General features: G+C 42.3%; 1 protein-coding gene across 2 annotated transcripts in view; it reads left to right on the top strand.

Moving 5' to 3' along the window:
* Positions 1 to 4,524: 4,524 nt before the first annotated feature.
* The window catches only part of LOC140735960 (solute carrier family 12 member 5-like), a 1,160,378-nt gene continuing 1,143,001 nt past the window's right edge, over positions 4,525 to 21,901 (top strand). For both annotated transcript variants that reach the window (XM_073061588.1, XM_073061587.1), the window contains exon 1: positions 4,525 to 4,813. In XM_073061588.1, the coding sequence (XP_072917689.1) occupies positions 4,639 to 4,813 (175 nt within the window). In that variant the 5' untranslated portion in view covers positions 4,525 to 4,638. The remainder of the gene's footprint in view (positions 4,814 to 21,901) is intronic.

Here is a 21,901-nt window from a genome sequence, read left to right as displayed (position 1 = left end):
TAACCAAAGGTGGACGGTTTCTACTCTGCTTTTAACCTGAAAAGTGACAGTGATGGAGATGAAACATGAAGATGAAATGGTAAATGGATGAAGACAATAAAATGGGCAACACTGGGGAGAAGAATGGACCAGTGAAGGCTTTGTGTGGGGGAAGACCTGAGTTACAAATTTGACTGAGTTTACTAAAGAGAAGACTCATGAAGACAGACCAATGGATGCTGTCTACACAACACACGCAAAATGCTGGAGGATCTCAGCTGGTCAAGCAACATCTATAGTGAGAAACAAACAGCCGAAGTTTTGGGCTGTCAGCCATTCCTCAGTACTGGAAAGGAAGAGAGGAGAAGCTAGAATAAGAAGGTGGGGGAGTGGAGGAGCACTAGTTGGCAGTTGACCAGGTGATGGGGAATGTGGGTGGGAGGAGGAGAGGGCATAATGTGAGAATCTGGGAGGTGATAGGTGGAAGAGGCAGGCACTGAAGAAGAAGGAATCTGATAGGAGAGGAGAGTGGACTATGGGAAAAAGGGAAGGAGCAGGAGAACCAGAGGGATGTGATGGGCAAGTGAGGAGAAGGGAAGGGTTGAGAGGGGAACGAGAATGGAGAATGGAAAAAGATAGAAAGGAGTGGGGGAGAAATTGCCAAAGTTAGAGAAATTGATATTCATGCTATCAGGTTGGCGGCTACCTATTTGGAATATAGGTTGTTTTCCCTCCAAACTAAGATTGGCCTCATAGTGGCCAACAGAAAATCCTGCCTTCTGTGGCTGGCAGAGTGAAGGTACTCAATGAAGTGGTCCCACAGTCTGTGCCGGGTCTCAACAACGTAGAGGAGACCACACTGGGAGCAGCAGATACATTAGATAACCCAAAAGGACTTGTAGGTGAAATGTCACATCATCTGAAAGGATTATTTGAGGCCCCTGTTGTCTGTATGGACTTTATCTAGGTATGGTAGTCTGGTCCAGAAGATTAAGGCATATGGGATCCAATGTGAATTGGCTAATGGATCTGGGAGCAGCTTGGTGAAAAGAGACTGGACATAGTGGTGAAGGTTGATTTCCTGGTTGCAAATCTGTAACCAATGGTGTACCACAAGAACTGGTGCTAGGCCCTCTTCTATTTGTGTTATCTATTAATGATTTGGAAGTGAATGTAAGAGATATAATTAGCAAGTTTGCAGATGGTATAAAAACTGATGGAGAACAATGAAGATTGGCAAAGTTTACAACAGGATTTTGAGCAATAAGAAAGCTGTGAGGAGCGATGGAGGTTGAGAGGTGGCCTGACAGAGGTATGTAAAATCATGAGGACCATAGACTGTCTAGACAGTCCAAATTGTCTTTTCACATACTTGGGGTTTTGAAAATAAGTGGGTATGGGTATAAGATAGCTGGCTGGTGGTGTAGTGGCATCCACGCTGGGCTTCGAGGTGAGAGGTCCCAGGTTTGAGTCTGGGCAGCTCCTTCCATCCGTGCTGGTTTGACCATCGAGCTAGCAACTCAGCCTTGTAAAAACAGACAAAAGGCTAAAGAAAGAGCAAGGTTGCAGCCCGACATGCCACAAGGTGTGGAAAGGCACAACAGCAATGTGTTTAAGATGAGAGAAAAGAAGTTTTAGAGGGGATTTGTGGGAAGGCTTTTAGCTAACGAGCAGTTGATAAGGCACTCCCGAGGAGGTGGGGTCAGATATACCGGTATTATATTTAAGAGGGATTTAGATAGGCAATTGAATAGGCAAGGATGCAGACTAGTGAGGACAAAAGGGAAAAGTGTAAATGGGCATAATAGTTGGCGTGGATGTGGTGGGTCAAAAGAACTGTTTCCATGTTGTATGATCATCTCTGTGAGGTGTAATAATATTGCAAAATGCCCCATATAAATTACCCCTCCTTCATTGCTCAGAGATGAGTTTTGGGGGGTAGAGGTGATGGTCAATGGGTAAATGGAATGTGCGAGCAGGTACTTGATATTTAGCACAGGCCTGTTGTGCTGAAGAGCCTGTTTCAGCACAGCTAGACTGTGACCAAATAGCGATAGGCAAATCATGATTAGACACTGTGGTGGAACAGCTCCACCACGTCAGCAAGATTCTGTGTGCTGTGAGCCTCCTTCCCACTTGCACTTCCACCTTCTGCACTGCTCCAAAGAACATCGATGAAAGGCAGTGAACAGCCCCTCCTCAACACTAGGCTCATCACTGTTACAAGAGCTTCAGGCCACAAGTCACTTTTACTTTGGTTGGTAGTCCTAAGGAATGCTTCACGTGCTCCCATTGATGCCACCTCTACACCCAACGGCTGTTTCTGTTTCTGTCATAGACTTCCTGTTCTCTCTTTTCCATTTTTCTGATATTTATCTCTGTCCCTGTTGGAAACCTGTTACATTCGCACATTTTCAAGTCAAGTTTATTGTCATTTTGACCATAAACTGCTGGTACAGTACACAGTAAATATGAAACAACATTCCTCCAGGACCCTGGTGCTACATGAAACACAGAACTACACGAGACAGCACAAGGCTACACTAGACTACATAAAACAACATAAAAAACTGCACTAGACTACAGACCTGCACAGGACTACATAAAGTGCACAAAACAGTGCAGGTCAGTACAATAATTAATAAACAAGACAATAGGCACAGTACAGGACAAATTACAATATAAAAATAAATGATATAGATGTCAATCTGGACTCTGAGTGTTGAGGAGTCTGATGGCTTGGGGGAAGAAACTGTTACATAGTCTAGTTGTCAGAGCCCAAATGCTTTGGTACCTTTTGCCAGATGGCAGGAGGAAGAAGGGTTTGTGTGAGGGGCGTGTGGGGTCCTTCACAATACTGTTAGCTTCATGGGTGCAGCGTGGTGTAAATGTCTGTAATAGCGGGAAGAGAGACCCCACTGACCTCACTATCCGCTGCAGAGTCCTGCGATCCGAGATGGTGCAATTTCCGAACCAGGCAGTGATGCAGCTGCTCAGGATGCTCTCGATACATCCTCTGTAGAATGTGGTGAGGATGGGGGGTGGGAGATGGAATTTCCTCAGCCTTCGCAGAAAGTAGAGACGCTACTGGGCTTTCTTGGCTATGAAGCTAGTTTTGAGGGACCAGGTGAAATTCTCTGCCAGGTGAACACCAAAAAATTTGGTGCTCTTAATGATCTCAACGGAGGAGCCTTCAATGTTCAGCGGAGAGAGGTCGCTCTTTGCTCTCCTGAAGTCAACAACCATCTCTTTCGGAGACGTTGGCATGTTATGTTGAGGTCGGACAAGACATTGGTGAGGCCAAATTTGGCGTACTGTGTGCTGTTCTGGTCACCTATCAACAGAAAAGTTATCACTAAGCTTGGAAAAGTGCAGAGAAAATTTACAAGGATGTTGCTGGGGTTTGAGTACCCGAGTTACAAAGAAAAGTTGAATAAGTTTGAACTTTATTCCTTGGACTGCAAGAAAATAAGAGGAGATGTTGTAGATGGATACTAAATTATAAGGGGTTTTGATAGGGTGAATGCATGTAGGCCTTTTCCCCTCAGTTTTGGTGAAACTAGAACTAGAGGTAATAGGCTCAGGGTGAAAGGTGAAATATTTAAGGGGAAATGGAGCTGAAACTTCTTCATTTGGTGGGCAGTATGAGTGTGGAACGAATCATCGCCAGATGTGGTAGATGTGGTTTAATTGTAACATTTCAGAGAAGTGTGGATAGGTACATGGATGGGAAGATTTGGAGGGCTCTGTTCCAGTTGCAGAAGATCAGGTCGGTATGACTGGATGGGGAAAAGGGACTTACTCTGAACAGTAGTGTTCTGTGACTCTATATATGACTAACCAATGGACTTGACTCTGAACTGCAATATAGACTAATTGAGAATAGCCTGAAAAGTTTACCATTTGCTAGCAATGCCTACATCTGGTGAGAAAAGAGGTTTTGTAGATGGTGAAATCTTGAGGAACACACACAAAATCCTGGAGGAACTCAACAGGTCAGGCAGCATGTATGGAGGGAAACGAAGAGTGAATGTTTTGGGCAGAGACCCTTCCTATTACTGCCCAACCTCTTGCATCATCTCCCCCTCCCATTCACCTTCATTTCTCATCATCTATCACCTGCCAGCTTGTACACCCCCCCACCCAAACTGCTTCATATGGCTTCTGCCCCCTGCCTTTCCAGTCCTGATGAAGGGTTTCACCCTGAAACATCAATTCTTTATTCCCCTCCACAGAAAATGTCCAACTTGCTGAGCTCCTGCAGCATTATGTGGGTGTTTTGCTACATCCAGAGAACACGCATAAATATAAAATACTTCATCATTGGATTACAGCGGAGAAGTGTTTGATTTAATTATTTTTGCACACAATTTTCAGAAAATTGGACAAAACCAACAATGTAATAGATACCAATAAGATGCTGGAACAAAGTAAATCCAGAGCATCGCTTTCTTTTCTGTTGACTTTTTAAAAATCTACTCTGCTTCAAGCGAACAGGTTGGGCACTAAGACCCAGAGAGGACAGAAAGCACAGCAGCTCTCAGTTCATTTGGTGTTGAGATGCTGAGGAAGGTAACAGGGTACAGTGGTCTGGTTTGAGAGTATTTTAAAGACATTTCTCTTAATTAGCTGCAAATTGTTCATTCTTTTCCCGGCAAGATGAGCAAGAGGTTTACCGTTACCTCAATTCACAGAGAAGATGAAGCTACCTGGACTCAAACTAATCTATCAGGGCCAAGGAAAGAAGGCAGCGTTTCTAATGGAAATGAAGCAACAGAACCGGCTGAGGGCAGAGACCACACTCCGCTGTCTGCAAAGCAAGTTCCCAAACCAGGTAGGAAAGATGTCAACAGTGTGTGCCTAAATCTCTGAGCTGACTTAACTGAAACTGCAATCTCAAGCAGCCATTAGGAAAATAACTGAAATATTCAATGCAGTGACAAAGAGCATGAAAAGGATTTATTGATTGAGTTGAGTGGTATTAAAAGGAATGTTGGATTCTCTCAGCATGGCTGGAATATGAAACTCTCCAGGCAATACACTGTCTAAATGATATTCAGTTTACACTTAGCTACAGTTTAAATACAAAATGAAATTTTGTCCTTGGCTGAAACTAAATGGTTGATAAATTTCAGTGTACATTCAGTGGCCACTTTATGAGGTAAATCCCGTACTTAATAAAGTGGCCACTGTGTGTATGTTCGTGATTTTCTACTGCTATAGCCCACCCACTTCGAGGTTTGACGTGTTGTGCATTCAGAGATGTCCTTCTGCAAACCACCATTGTAATGCATGGTTATTTGAGTTACTGTTGTCTTCCTGTCTGCTTGAACCAGCCTGGCCAATCTCCTCTAACCTCTCTCATTAATGAGGCATTTTGCTCACAGAACTGCCGCTCACTGGATGTTTTTGTTTGCTTTTTGCACTTCCCTGTAAATTCTGGAGACTGTTGTGTATGGATGTCCCAGGAGATTAGCAGTTTCTGAGATACTTAAACCAGCCTGTCTGACATAAACAATTATTTGATGGTCAAAGTCAGTTAGATCACATTTCTTTCCCATTTTAATCTTTAGTCTAAACAACAGCTGAATGTCTTGACCAAGTCTGCATGCTGCCAATTGATTAGCTGATTAGATATTTGCAATAATGAGCAGGTGTATCTAATAAAGTGGCCACTGTGTGCATGTCTCAAGAAACTGGGAGAGATTCTATGGAATAAGAAATTATTTTATTTGTGTAAATGAGTGACAAATATGGACCTGCTGTTTTCTGTGACCTGCAGCAGTTATGTGCCTTCACTTTTCCTCTGACATTAGAATGAAGTAATTCAAGTTAGAGCTTTATAGTCCAGTTTCAGGAAGGTGATGCAATGGAAGCAAAGGTGCTTTTGAATAATTGTGTCTCTTCATGTTCACTGTTCATGTGACTGTACTTAAAGTTAATGTGGCTGCTGTGACTGGTGCTACAAATACCCCATGTCATTGCACCGGTGTTAGTGGGGAAGTGAGTAGGTTCATATTTTTGTAAGGTTATGCTGTATAGTTTGTTTTTGATCATAAGATGGGAGAAGTCGCCCCAAGTGAAAAATATATCTCCAAGTAACACTTGGATTGGTCTGGAAAAACTTATACTTTCCCAAAAAAAAGGGTTGCATCATTATACAAATTGAACTTGAAATTATCAAGAATATCCTAAATATTCTCATGTTGAATAGCAAATGTACAAATGTAGCAAATGTGATGAATTTGGTTATTAGGTATTCCTATCAATTGTGACAAAGAATGCCCTTAATCTGTGACTGCTGGTATAGTCTATAATAGCAGTGCTCAACCTTTCTCTGGTCGTGGCCCACCTGTGACTTTCACTTACCTCCACCATGCATAGTCTCTGTTAGTTGCTAAAGTTTGTTTTTAGTCAACTGTACTTAATTATTCATATAGTCAATATTTATGTTTTAACTGGTTAAAGGTTTTATTATATGTTAACTATAATGTTACAGGTATAAATGAAAGGTAAAACTATTTCACAGCTCTGAATAGGATACTTAATTTTAAAAGATATATAATATTCTTCTGACCGAAGAAAGCACTTTATATTGTTACATTGGGTATTTTGTGAAACTAGTTAATTTTTGAATACCTGATTGCACCTTGGTTAAAGATAATTGAAGATCACCTCTTATCACAACATCAGACGGTTACGAGCTTTGAATAGCAAGTAAAAAAACTTGACTAAAACCACTCTCAACTAAAGATAAAAGTTGGGAAATCCAGTTAAAATCAATTCTGCTTTCTCTATGAGCTGTGGAAACTAATTTTGAATATCAGTCATTATCCAGAAATTTTGCTGCTGCGTTTGAATTTTGCTCGAGCTGTTATATCACTCTGCAATTCTTGAGATGTGGGGTCTGTTACGAAGTATGAACAGCTCTGATGGGCAGAAGGGTGCAAGGTTGCCCATGTCCCCCTCCCCTGGGAGAATCACAAACTGTTACTGTTAACACGCTGCTCATGAGAGAGAATGAGAGAGAGACACAGATAAGAGGAAAACATACTGGGACTGGAACATTTGCTTCAGATTAGGGAGAGATAACACTGGGGGAGAGAGACCATATTATGACTCCTGTAAGACTCACGGCTCTGGAGAGGGCTGTTTACTTGGTACTATTCTGTTCATTAAAATTCCTCAGTTGACAGCCGGAGTGGGCTGGTTTGATGGGCTAAGCCATTCAAAACTGATTGACATCTGAGACCCCGTGAGTGGGGATAAAAGTGAGGTCTGGGGAGACACCCCTCAGACACACCAGCTGACGCACCAAGAGACACACTAGTGAGCACTGTTTAAGTATTGGAACCCACGAGAAAAGTGGGGGGCATCAGAGACCGAACGAAGGATCGGTCAATTTTAACTCAGTGTTTATAGCGAGGCTGGTGGGGGCTTGTGTGTGTGTCCACCCTTGCCTGGGTGATGAGTACACCATAGAAGAACGGTCTAGCTAAAGGACAGAGGGGTCATACCTGAATGGCCACAACAACACATCGACGGATCAGGATTGTAAAGGAAGGTTTGCAAGACAATAGCTGTCACTGTTTTTTCTCTCCCTCTCCCTCTCCCTCTCCCTCTCCCTCTCCCTCTCCCTCTCCCTCTCCCTCTCCCTCTCCCTCTCCCTCTCCCTCTCCCTCTCCCTCTCCCTCTCCCTCTCCCTCTCCCTCTCCCTCTCCCTCTCCCTCTCCCTCTCCCTCTCCCTCTCCCTCTCCCTCTCCCTCTCCCTCTCCCTCTCCCTCTCCCTCTCCCTCACCCCCTCCCCAACAATTACAACACATCGACCAACAACTATCTCAACCTGTATGAACTGAACTTTATACTCACGTATGACAATTCATTATCCCCTAGACAACGATAGAGCTTGTTTATTATTGACTATTATTATACCCACACTTTTAGGTTTAGTATTGCTAACGTGTATTATCTGTATATTTGCATTGTTGATATTGATTTGTATATTTTACTAATAAACACTGTTTTGAAAATAGTACCAGACTCCAATGGACACTTCTATCTTTGCTGGTAAGACACCCAGTTACGGGGTATGTAACAGGTCAACATCATTCATATTCACCCCAGCTGGATCCACCACCCAGTCTAGAATATGCATCTCCAGCCGGTCTCTGAACCAAAATCCCCTATCAGCGTGCAGTTGTTTCAAATGATCAAGATATATAATCAGATCATTATCTTGCAATCCTACCTTGTGTGTGGCCAGGGAAGGAAATTGCATAAACTCGCGACATCAAACATTGCTGCTGAAAAGTTTGACTTTTCCAACGAAAGCAGTTTGGTCAGAAAGCATTTCCCCACTGACCTAATTATCATTCAAAAACCTAACATGACATCAGAAGGGCTTCATTATCACTTAATGTCATTGATTTGCAGGGCAAACTTAATTTTCAGTTGTTCAACAGGTTGCCTTTCCACATCATCTGACATTTCATCAATATGCCTTGATACTGGTGAGCTACTGAAGCGGATGGCTTGAATAGTTCCATATGTGCTGTGATTCATAACAGTAGAAATTACAACAGAAATGGCAAGCTGAGTCATTGATTCACCTATATTACATAGCTTGCCAGCTTTTGCAATTAAGTTTGAAATCTCATAGGATGCAAGTATACCTTTGTCTATCATAGAGCCTTGATAGAAAATGATCACATAGCTTCTTGAAGTAATCCAGTGCCTCGTCTTTCTTGTCATGATGCGCTGTCTCCAAGTGCCATCTCGCTATAACCATAGGACCATAAGACATAGGAGCAGAGGTAGGCTATTCAGCCCATGGAGTCCGCCACCTTTCCATCATGGCTGATTTATTTTTCCTCTCAGCCCCATTCTCCTGCCTCCTCCCCAAGGACAAACTCCGGATCATTTGGGAGACTGCAGAGGTGATAGATAGGACATATAGGGAGGTAGTTACACCCAAAATGCAGGACACAGGAAACTGGGTGACAGGAAGGGGAGAGTGGTTAAGGAGCCAGTGTAAAGTACCCCTGTGGCCATCCCCCTCAACAACAGGTATACCACTTTGCGGGGGGATGACCTAACAGAGGAAAGTCTCTGGCACTGAGTCTCCCTCTGTGACTCAGAAGGGAGGGGGCAAAGAAAAGGCACGCTGTGTTGAGAGGGGATTTGCTAGTTAGGGGAATGGACAGGAGGTTCTGTGAACGAGAACGAGAATCCCAGATAGTAGTTTGCTTCCTCGGTGGGTGCCAGCGTCCGGTATAGCTCAGACTGAGCCCTCAACATTCTTCAGTGAGAGGATAAACAGCCAGAAGTTGTGGTCCATGCAGGTCCCAATGACATGGGTAGGACAAGTGATGAGGTTCTGCATGTGGAGAACAGGGAGTTAGGTGCTAAGTTAAAGGGCAGAAACTCTAGGGTTGTGATCTCAGGATTGCTACCCGTGCTTTGAGATAGTGAAGCCAAAATAGGAAGATTATACAGTTTAACATGTGGTTATGGAGTTGGTGTAGGAGGGATGGCATAAGATTTTCAGATCATTGGACTATCTTAGGGAAGGTGGGACCTGTACAGAAGGAACGGCTTGCACCTGAACTTGACGGGACTAATATCCTAGCGGGAAGGTTTTTTAATGCTGCACGGTGGGGTTTAAACTAGAGTTGCAGGGGGATGGGAACCAGAATGCCAGAACAGTAGGTGGAGAGGTTGTGGAGGCAGATGTTGGTAAGACCTCGGACAAAGTTAGGAATCAAAAGATTGAGTATGGTGGGACAAAATCGAAAAGGGTGAATACAGCACTGAAGGTTTTATATTTGAATGCGTGCAGTATACAGAATACATAGTTGCAGATTGGCAGGTAAGATGTTCTAAGCATCACTGAATCATGGCTGAAAGATTATAGCTGGGAGTTTAATTTCCAAGGATACACTTTGTATCGAAAGATAAGCAGGAAAGCAGTTGGGGTGGCACTGCTCTGTGGTAGAAAATTAAATCAAAATATTAGAAAGAGGTGACTTAGGATCTGAAGGTGTTGAATCATTGTGGATAGAGGTAGGGAACTGCAAGGTTAAAAAGATCCAGATGGGAGTTGCATACAGATCTCCAAACAGTGGTAAGGATGTTGCCTACAATTCCAATGGGAGAGAGAAAATGCAAGCCAAAAAGACAATGTTACAATAGTCATAGGGGACTTCAATATGCAAGTAGATTGGGAAACTCAAGTTGGTGCTGGATTACAGGAGGGGACATTTCTAAAATGGTTATGAGATAGCTTTTTAGAGTACCTACAAGATGGTTGAGCCCACTACGGGATCAGCCATTCTGGATTGGGTGAGGTGCAATGAACTGGAATTGATTAAGGTAATAGAACCCTTAGGGGAAAGTGATCATAATATGATCAAAATCATGCTGAAATTTGAGAAGGAAAAGTTAGTCAGATGTATCAGTATTACAGTGGAGTAAAGGGAATTACAGAGGCATGAGAGAGGATTTGGCCAGAATTGATCTGAAAAGAACACTGGCAGGGATGACAGCAGAGAAGCAATGGCTGGATTTTCTGGAAGCAATTCAGAAGGCACAGGATGTATGCATCCCAAAGAGGATGAAGTATTCTAAAAGAAAAGTAAGACAACCATAGCTGACAAGAGAAGTCAAAGCCAACATAAAAGCCAAAGAGAGGACATATAATAGAGCAAAGATTCGCAGGAAGATAAAGGATTAGGAAGCTTTTAAAAACAAACAGAAGGCAATTAAAAAGTCATTAAGAAGGTAAAGACGGAATATTAAAGTAAGCTAGCCAATGATATTAAAGAGGATACAAAAAGCTTCTTCAGATAAATAAAATGTCACAGAGAGGTGAGAGTGGATATTAGACCACTGGAAAATGATCCTGGAGAGGTAGTAATGGAGAACAATGAAATAATGGATGAACTAAAGAAGTATTCGGCATCAGTCTTCTGTACGGAAGACACTAGCAGTATGGTGGAAGTTCCAGGTGTCAGAGGGCATGAAGTGTGTGAAGTTACCATAACTAGAGAGAAGGCTCTTGGGAAACTGAAAGGTGTAGAAGGTAAATAAGTCAGCTAGACCAGATGGTGTACACCCCAGAATTCTGAATGAGGTGGCTGAACAGATCATGGAGACATTAGTAATGATCTTTCAAGAATCACTAGATTCTGGAATGGGCCTGGAAGACAGAAAATTGCAAATAACACTCCACTCTTTAAGAAGGGAGAGAGGCAATGAAAAGAAATTATAGGCCAGTTAGCCTGACCTCAATGGTTGGGAAGATGTTGGAGTCAATTATTAACGATGAGGTCTCTGGTTACTTGGAGGCACATGATTAAATAGGTCATAGTCAACATGGTTTCCTCAAGGAAAAATCTTGCCTGAAACATCTGTTGGAATCCTTTGAAGAAATTATAAGCAGGATAGACAAAAGGAGAATGGTTTATGTTGTGTACTTGGATTTTCAGAAGACCTTTGACAAAGTGCCATACATGAGGCTGCTTAACAAGCTACGTGTCCATGGTGTTATAGGAAAGATTCTAGCATGGATAAAGCAATAGCTGATTGGCAGAATGCTAAGAGTGGAAATAAAGGGAACATTTTCTCTCTGTCTGCTGGTGACTAGTGGTGCTCCACAGGGGTCGGTGTTGGGACCGATCTTTTTTTATGTTGTATGTCAATGATTTGGATGATGGAATTGACGGTTTTGTTGCAAAGTTCACAGATGATACAAAGAAAAGGGGCAGGTAGTTTAGAGGAAGTAGAGAGGCTACAAAAGGACTTAGACAGATTAGAAGAATGAGCAAAGATGGAATACTGTGTCGGGAAATGTATGGTCATGCACTTTGGTAAAAGAAATGAGAGGGCTAACAATTTTCTAAATGGAGAGAAAATACAAAAACTGACATGCAAAGGGACTTGGGAGTCCTTGTTCAGGATTCCCTAAAGGTTAATTTGCAGGTTGAGTCCATGGTGAGGAAAGCAAATGCAATGTTAGCATTCATTTCAAGAGGACTAGAATATAAAAACAAGTATATAATGTTAAAACTTTATTTGGAGTATTGTGAGCAGGTTTGGGCCCCTTCTCTTAGAAAGGATGTGCTGACATTGGAGAGGGTTCAAAGGAGGTTCATGAAAATAATTGCAGAATTGAATAGCTTGTCATATAAAGATTGTCTGATGGTTCAGGGCCTACATTCACTGTAATTCAGAAGGATGAGGGGTGACCTCATTGAAAATGAACAAATTGTGAATGGCCTTCATAGAGTGGAAGTGGAGAATATGTTTTCTATAGTGGGAGAGTCTAAGACCAGAGGACACAGCCTCGGAATAGAGGGGCGTTCTTTTAGAATGGAAATGTGGAGGAATCCAGAGAGTGGTGAATCTGTGGAATTTGTTGCCACAGGCAGCTGTGGGGGCCATGTCTTTAAGTATATTGAAGGCAGAGGTTGATAGATTGTTGGCTGGTTAGGGTGTGAAGGGATACAGGGAGAAGGCAAGAGATTGTAGCTGAGAGGAAAATTGGATTAGCTTATACCTTATGGTCTTTGGATCTTATGGTCTTATATTCTTACACCCTCACTAATCAAGAATCTAGGAACATCCGTTTCAAATGTACCCAATGACAATGCTGCTTATGGCAATGAATTCCACAGATTCACCATCTTCTAGCTAAAGAAATTCCACATCATCCCTGTTCTAAAATGATGTCCTCATATTAATGAGGCTGTGCTCTCTGGCGCTAGACTCCCCCACTATAAAAAAAAAACATCTTCTCCATGTCCACTAGGCCTTTCAATATTCGGTAAGTTTCAATGAGATACTGCTCCCCCATTCTTCTAAATTCCAGTATGTACAGGCTTACAGCCATCAAATACTCTTCATTCATTAACCCTTTTATTCCCAGAATCACTTTTGTGAACCTCCTCTGGACCCTCTCCTCTGCCAGCACATCATTTCTTAGAGGGGCCCAAACGTTCTCATATTACGCCAAGTATGGCCTGACCAATGTCTTATAAAGCCTCAATATTACATTCTTGCTTTTATATTCTAGTCCTCGTGAAATGAATGCTAACATTGTATTTGCGTTCCTCATCACCAACTCAACCTGCGAGATGATCTTGAGAGAATCCTGCCTGCTTCAGCCTTCATGAATATCATTTTGGGTGTAATAGGCCAGTTTGCCTTTTCCTGCCAATAGTTTTTATAAGCTGGATATTAAAGCCTCAAAAGTCATAGTCTCATGTATGATGACATTTTTCCCATCCTGGTCATTCACAGACCGTGAAGAGGAATTCATCTTAATTTTTAATGTGTTTTCTGGGAAAGTGCAGGAAGCTCTGTGTGTAGAACTGCCAGGAGTTCCCTAATAAAAGGTCTTGAAGAACTCCTGTGTATGTGAATGCAATGTTGTGTTCCAAAATGTGTGGATTAGTTTTCCTAAATACAGTGTTTGTCATGGAGTTCAATGGTAGTGTGCAAAGTTGTAACAATTCCCTAGCTCTTTGGTGAATTCATTTGGAAAATCGTCTGTCATTTCAAATTCAATGTGAAATAATGTCTCCATTCATTTGAGGGGGAGGATAGCTGGACGAATCAAGTGTAAAGACTATATAAATTATTTTCAATTGAGTTTAATTATTTTTACTTGTTTCTAAACATTCTTAATTGGTTGAGTTTCTATTAGACTGCCTAACAATCTAAAAAGTGATTATTTTATGTTGTCCTCAGAATTTGTCTAGAAGTCAGAAAGCCGTCGATAGCTTTAACAAGTGATTAACCCAAGAGTTATGTTTTGCAAATCATCAGGATTTTTATTTTGCGAAATTGAGGATGTGATTTGCTCTGTTTCCTCTGCGTGATGGCACTTTCATGTGAACACGGCTGTGTAGGACCTTGCCGGTGAGGATGGGGTCAGGAAGGATTCTGTTAAATATGTAGTGTGCACTGCTTCCATGATTCTCAATGGAAGGAAAGTTTGGCCTTTTCAGATCACTTCTATGTATATATTTCGTAAAATCCTGTGAGGAGAACACAAACTGAGTCTAACTGTTAAATTTAACAATCAGAGTAAAGCCTCTCCCACACAGAATGCAATATTCCATTTCATGCATCTGTCAACCTGATGGTCTGTTTATTAGTTAAAACAATATAGTTATTAAATTTCTATGTAGTCAGAATTACAGAACGTAATTCAAATTTAGTCAGTTTTCTCAATTGCACTTTCTAAGATTTCACTCTATTTAATCTTCCTCTAACATAATTTACATGTGCCTCCTCTTTAATACTCTCTAATTATTTCCCTTGTTCATTTGTAATAAATAAAGGCCCAGAATTTTACAAAATTCTTGTTTTTAGTGATGTCGCCAAATGCATCAAATCAAGCTTGAAGTGCAATCAAGTTCATGTCCAAGTTCAGGTTTAATGTCATTCAAGCATACGCATGTAGAGTACTGTGCATGATTCTTAGGCACATATTTGTATAGCTAGGGTGCCTAAGACTTCCGCACAGTACTGTATTTGTCAACGTGGAGTGGAGAGTGGGTTTGTAAATCCGGTGGGAGCAAAGGATTGTGGGAATGGTGAGCATGGAGAGCTCTGGGGAGGGTGTTGGACAGATGGCAGAGAAGGAATGCCAGGTAGAAGGAGATCTGGCGTGGACGTAGACACATTCATCCCTGAGTCACCAGGCAAGGTCATTTGATTGCAAGCAATTGGGTTATAGTTCATTACAGAATGTCTCTCGGGTGTTTCCCGCTCCCTCCCCCCATTTCCACTTTTCCCAATCAGGAGGATTTGGTGGGGGGGGGTCAATGTGAATGATCTATTTGGTTCATTTTTGTGCTAGAAGAAGGATTTGGGGAGGGGAGGGAGAGGGTTATGTGCCTGATCGGTTTTACTTGTTTTTTTTGTGTAGGAATAGGGACTGGGGGGGTGGGGGGGGCGGGTGTCAATGTGCCTGATCCATTTTTGTTCTTTTTTTATGTGGGAGGTGGGGTTTGGGGGTTGATATGCCTATTCCATTTTTGTTTGGTTTGTTTTTGTGGGGAGGTGGGGTTCGGGGGTTGATATGCCTGTTCCGTTTTTGTTTGGTTTGTTTTTGTGGGGAGGGGGGTTCGGGGGTTGATATGCCTGTTCCGTTTTTGTTTGGTTTGTTTTTGTGGGGAGGGGGGTTCGGGGGTTGATATGCCTGTTCCGTTTTTGTTTGGTTTGTTTTTGTGGGGAGGGGGGTTCGGGGGTTGATATGCCTGTTCTGTTTTTGTTTGGTTTGTTTTTGTGGGGTGGGGGGGTTCGGGGGTTGATATGCCTGTTCTGTTTTTGTTTGGTTTGTTTTTGTGGGGAGGTGGGGTTTGGGGGTTGATATGCCTATTCTGTTTTTGTTTGGTTTGTTTTTGTGGGGTGGGGGGGGGTTTGGGGGTTGATGATTGTGCTGCCTTTCTCTTCTTTCTTGATTTCATGACTACCTGGATAATTAAAGAATTTCAGAGTTGTATACTTTGATAATAAATGAACCTTTGATTCCCCTCTCCCTGCCCCCTTCCCACTCCCAGTCCACAGCAGAGAACCAAATCAGAATCAAGCTTATCACCATTCACATATGCCATGAAATTTGGATTTTTTTGCAGCACAGTACAGTACAATGCATAAAATTGATTTAGTACCGTACAAAAGTCTTATGCACTCTAGCTATATATATAGTATATATGTGTGTTAGACTTTTGCAAAGTATTGTATACAGCTAAATGAAACATCATTCTTCCGAGGCCAAGGTGCAGTGCAAAATGCAGTACATATATCACATACAACACATAGTTACGATCCAGCACACACGTTCACAAAATAATTTGAGCATAGTCCCTGAGTGGCCAAGCCTGAATAGTGCCGGGTTGACAAGTGTGTGGTGCATGTTTATGTAAGAGAGTATAACATTACTGGTACAGGTTGACCACTACATATCTGGAATGATTGGGACATATGCAGTGCAGGATTAGTGATTTTACCAAATTATGGGTGGCTGGGTTATGATTAAATAACTAAACATCCCTAACCCACTTGATGATCACCTCACACTTGGATAATAAAGACAAAAGAAACGACAAATGAAAAGCAAGTGGAATTTATTGAAATACAGTACAGGCAAAATACCTTCCAAGGTATCTGTATTTACTTACATCAGAAGGTTGGTTATTGTCGCTTCCAAAGTAAAGGATTGTACAACTAAGCAGAGTTATATGTCTGAAAGTGGGAATCATAAGGATCGTCTTGTGTTTCATCTTGACAGACAGTTGAATTTAGCTTGTTCCTTCATTATCTCTCCTGACAGTTCTACACACAGAGTTTAGACCACATGATGAGAATTTATCTAGTTGTGAACATCTTCCCTCTTTCATTGCTTTCCTTATGCATATCTGTTTTTTTGATTTTCTGTTAGCAAAGAGCCGGAGAAAGTTTTAAAAAATTTCTTATATCATAGTCCATGGAAGAGCCAATGTTATACAAGTCACATATGCTTTACACAGACACACCACTGTCGAGTGTTTTCTGAACTTCCATCTTATCTTTTGTAGATAATGTATGGTGTTTGAGCTTTACACCACGAGAAGCACTTCCTTTATTCAATAAAGACATGACTGTGGTGAGACAAGCACAGGTTATAAAAATAAATGCAGAATAACACAGAGGAATGATTTGCTTCTTTTAAAGACTGTGCCAATAGCCAGTTCTGCTGATGGTGTCACTAAAACAGTGGCAACGTGTTGGCGCAGCGACATGAGAAATTTGAAATTAGCTGGCAAAAGTTGTGTTTGAAGCAGCAGAGGAAACAGATTACCGATTGCTGGATTCAAGGAGCTCACCCTGTACTATCTTATTGTGAAAATTATCTTACTGTGGAGAACTCTCAATCCTGAAGTTCTATGCATGTAAAGCATCAACTAGGATGATCTCAGAAATCTGGACCGAGTCACAGAAAGCTATTAATTCTCACTGTGGACCATACCATACACGGGAAATCAGGAAACACACACAAAATGCTGGAGGAACTCAGCAGGCCAGGCAGCATCTGTGGAAAAAAGTACAGTCGACGTTTTGCGCCGAGACCCTTCAGCAGTCCTGCAGAGAAAGGTCTTGGCCCGAAAGGTCGACTACTCTTTTCCATTGATGCAGCCTGGTCTGCAGAGTTCCTCCAGCATTTTGTGCACATTGCTTGCATTTTCAGCATCAGCAGATTTTCTCTTCTTTCTGAAAATCAGGGACTTGCTCAGAACTTACATGTCATCTTGTCCTAACTTGGCTGCAAGTCAGTCAATACCCCAGGCACCCTTATGTTGTCATCCATCAACCACCTTCTATATTCTGTCCCATCACAGCTATTTTGTTCTTGCGGCACTCATTCTCCAGGGAGTTGAGTTGCAAGCACACCTATCTGCAGCCCACTCAGAGTGACTGTGGAAGAGCAATGGTGACCCCTTCCTTCAGTGTTACTGCCCTGTCAGAATCTGAGGTGACTTCTTTCTGGATGGGATGAATCTAGCAACTCCTTCTAATTTAGAGTGACCTTCAACCTGAGAGCATGAGCATTGATTTTTCTAACTTACAGTGATTTCTCCTCCCTCCCCCTTTCTCTATATCCATTCCCCATTCTGGCTTTCCTCCTTCCCATTCTCTTCTTCTCACCTCCCTCTGATGTCCCTCCTTCATTCCTTCTCCCATAATTCACTCTCCTCTCCTATCAGATTCCTTCTTATTCAGACCTTTACCTCTTCCACCTATCATCCCCCCATCAGCTTCTCTCTTCATCACTCCTACCCCACCCACCCTTATTTCCCCTCCCCTGGCTTCACCTATCACCTGCCAGCTTGTACTTCTTCCCCCAACCCCCGTCTTCCTATTCTGGCTTCTTCCCCCTTCCTTTACAATCCTCCTGATGAAGGGTCTCAGCCCAAAACTTTGACTGTTTATTCCTCTCCATAGACACTGTCTGATTTGCTGAATTCCTCCACCAGTTTGTGTATGTTGCTCAAGATTTACAAAAGAATCTCTTATGTCTCAAGTGAAATGAAACAAAGAGTTTTTTTATTCTTGAGAAACTGAAATGCTCTTCTTCAAAATGGGAAAAGATAATTACATGAATAATTTAAAAATGAGCTTGGGGGCAATAATTCGGATAAAGTTCTTATAGGAGGTGACTAAACATAACTGGTTTTGCAAGGAATCAGTGCCTTCTGACTGGACCTATTAACCTTCTTTACTGTAAACCTGGTGCAGGTCATCCCCAGATAATGAACAGGTATTGGTTTTACTGAGGTCCATAAGTCAATTTTGTCCACAAGTCAGAAAATAAACAACAGTAGGCATAAACACAAAAGATTCTACAGATGCTGGACATCCAGAACAACACACATAAACTGCCAGAGGTTCTCAGCAGATCAGGCAGCATCTATGAAAATGAATAAAGAGCCAATGTTCGGTTAAGATATTGACTCCTTATTCCTTTCCATATGGTAGCCATAACTTCACAGTGTTGTAATAAATAGAATCAAAAACACATAAGACTAAGAGAGAATAGTTAATAAAAGTGGAAAGTGAGAGGAAACTAGTTCTGCTCTTTATAGGAACAAACGTTCATTTGTACATCAGATCTCTGAATTTAATAATATTATGACAGCACATTTACCTGTATGGGTTCACACTAGTCGGGCATTCATAATGCAGGAATGGCCTGTAATTTGGAAATCAAAATAAAAACAGAAAAAATGTTCAGTAGATCAGGCACTGTTTTTGAAGAGAGAAAGTGAGTCAAATGTCAGGTTGGCAACCTTAGATTAGATCAGGGAAACGTTGGATCTTGTGGTAAAGACCTGTGGAAATAGGATGCAGGGATAGGAGGAACTGGAATTGTATACAAATAGCACAGAGAAACAAATGATCAATCTGATGTGTAAGGCAATACTTGAATCTTAAACACTAGAGATTCTTCAGATGCTGGAAATCCAGAGCAACACACACAAAATGCCAGAAGGACTCAGTAGGTCAGGTAGTATCAATAGAAATGAATAAACAGTCAGCTTTTTGGGCTTCTTCAGGACTGGAAAGGAAAGGAAAAAAATGAAGAGTTAAAAGGGGGAGGGAAGAGAAGGGAAGGAGAATAGCTAGAAGGTGAATGGTGAATCCAGGTGAGTAGGAAAGGCAATGGGCTGGAGAAGTAAGAACCCGAGAGGAGAGTGAAGTGTCGAGGAAAAGAAGGAGAGACACCGGGGGAGGTGATAGGCAGGTGAGGAGAAGAGGTAAGAGGCCAGAGTGGGGAAAGGGGAGGAAGGAAGGAGAAAGAAAAAATTACTGGAAGGAGAAATCAAAGTTCATGCCATCAGGTTGGAGGCTACCCAGATGGAACATGAGGTATTGCTCCTCCACCCTGAGAGTGGCCACTTTGTGGCAAAAGAGGAGGCCATGGACTGACGTGTCAGAATCAGAATGGGAATAGAAATTAAAATGTTTGGCTCCACTTTTGGCAGATGGAGTAGAGATGTTCAACAAAGTGGTCAACCAATTTATGTCGGGTCTCATCAATGCTGAGGGGGTCACATTGGGAGCACTGAACAGAGTAGACAACCCCAACAAATTCACAGGTGAAGAGTTGCCTCACCTAAAAGAACTTTTTGGGACCCTGAATGGAGGCAAGGAAGCAGGTGACTGGGCAGGTGTAACATCTCCGTCATTTGCCGGGATATGTGCCAGAAGGGAAATTAGTGGGGAGGGATGAATGGGCAAGAGAATCGCGGAGGGAGCAGTCCCTGCAGGAAGTGCAGAGTGGGGAAGAAGTAAGGATGGTAGGATCCCATTGAAGGTGGCCTTAGTTGCAGAGGATGATTTGTTGGATGCAGAGGCTCATGGGGCGGTAGGACAGGACAAGAGAAACTCTATCCCTGTTAAGGTTGTGGGAAAATGGGTGAGCATGATGTCTGGGAAATACAGGAGATGCTGGTGAGGACAGCATCAAAAGTGGAGGAAAGGAAACCCCTTTTTTTGAAAAAAGGAAGATATCTCTGATATCCTAGAAATGAAAATCTCTTCCTGGGAGCAGATGTAGCGGAATGAAGGAAATGAGAAAAGGGAATGGCATTTTTACAGGAGACGAGGGTGGGAAGCGGTATAGTCAAGATAGCTGTGGGAATCAGTAGATTTATAAAAGAAGTCATTGGCTGGTTTATCTCCAGAGAGGGAGACAATAGATCAAGAAAGGGGAGGGAGGTGTCAGAAATGGACCAAGAGAATTTAAGGGCAGGGTGGAAATTAGAGGCAAGGTTGATGAATTTGACAAGCTCTGCGTGGATGCATGAAGCAGTGCCAATGTAGCACAGGAAGAGTTGGGGAGCATTACCTTGGAAAGCTTGGAACATGGACTGCTTTACGTAGCCAATGAAAAGGCAGGCATAACTGGAGTCCATATGGGCGCCCATGGCTACTGCTTGAGCTTAGAGGAAGTAGGAGGTGTTGAAGGAGTAATTGTCGAGGGTGAGGACCAGTTCTGCCAGATAGTGTAGGGGAACAGGTTAGGTATTTTGTTGAGAAAGAAGCTGAGAGCTTTAAGGGAACTATGAGTTTAGTGGGAGTGCATGAGAGTTCTTCAAAGTTGATGAGACTCGTGATGGTGTCGGAGTGAGTTTTCTAATGGTCCGGAGTGGGATCCTTTTTAAGAGGTAAGTGAGAGGGGATGGCTGAGAGTCGCTGCCTGGTGTCAGAAAGATAGAGTTCAGTCCGCCACACTGCAATAGCATCCCTTTATCTGCGATTTGATGGTAAGGTTGGCATTGGTGAGGAGGGAGTGGAGAGCAGTGAGTTTCAATAAGAGGAGGAGACTGAGTTACCACCTGGCCTCAACAAGGTAGCAGTCAGTCAGCCAGACTGCAACAGCATTCCATTTGACTGGAATCATTCCCTTCCTGTGAAGGCTGCCCAAAGAAATAGTGACAAAACAGATTCTCACCTGAAATTATTGAACTAGAACATTGTAAATGTTCCCAGTGAACAGAGGAGGATCATAGAACACGGAATACTATAGTGTAGTACCAACCCTTTCGCACAAGGTATTTTGGCAACCTTTTAACCTACTTTAAGATCAATGTAACTGTTCTCTCCTACATAACCCTCTATTTTGTGCCTATTTAAAATTTTCTTAAATACCCCTAAACTATCTGTCCCTACAACCACCCCTGGCAGAACAATCCATGCACTTACCACCCATTGTGTAAAATACTTACCTCAGATATCCTCACTAAACTTTCCTCTAATCACATTAAAATTATGTCCCCTCATATTATCCATTTCCATCTTGGGAAAAAGTCCCTGTCTATCCACTCAATCTATGCCTCTTATCAACTTGCACACTACTATCAAGTCACCTCTCATCTTCCTTTGCTCCAAGGGAAAAGCCCTAGCCTGCTCCTCCTAAGCTCTTAAGGCATGTTTTCTAATCCAGGCAGTATCCAGGTAAATCTCCTCTACAACCTCTCTAAAGATTACAAATCTTTTGTGTAATAAAGCAACCAGAACTGAACACAATATTCCAAATACCAATTGAACACAAGTCACTGGTGCTGTAATAGTGTTACGCTAACTGCTACTCTACCACGTCCCCGCCCCCCCGAATTCTTTAGAATCTCCTGTGTTTAATATTGGGTGCAGATTTCTGTCATCTCTAATAAGGTTAACCTTGTGCATATCTGAGATGCAATGCAAACAGACTTTTGATGGAAAGGTTTAAGCCTTCAACATTTTAATTTTTCTTCACCATCATAGCCAAGCAAATGTTTGGATAACCATGTGACCTCGTTCATCAGTTCGCCATATACTGTATGTTCAACTTGTCATGCACAGCAGAGTGTGAGAGGTAGGCTATTAAAAA

The sequence above is a fragment of the Hemitrygon akajei genome, chromosome 11 (genome assembly GCF_048418815.1).
Source record: "Hemitrygon akajei chromosome 11, sHemAka1.3, whole genome shotgun sequence".
NCBI classification, from domain to species: Eukaryota; Metazoa; Chordata; class Chondrichthyes; order Myliobatiformes; family Dasyatidae; genus Hemitrygon; species Hemitrygon akajei.
Note: the sequence above shows the minus strand (reverse complement) of the source record. Positions and strands in the feature narration are given on the sequence as shown.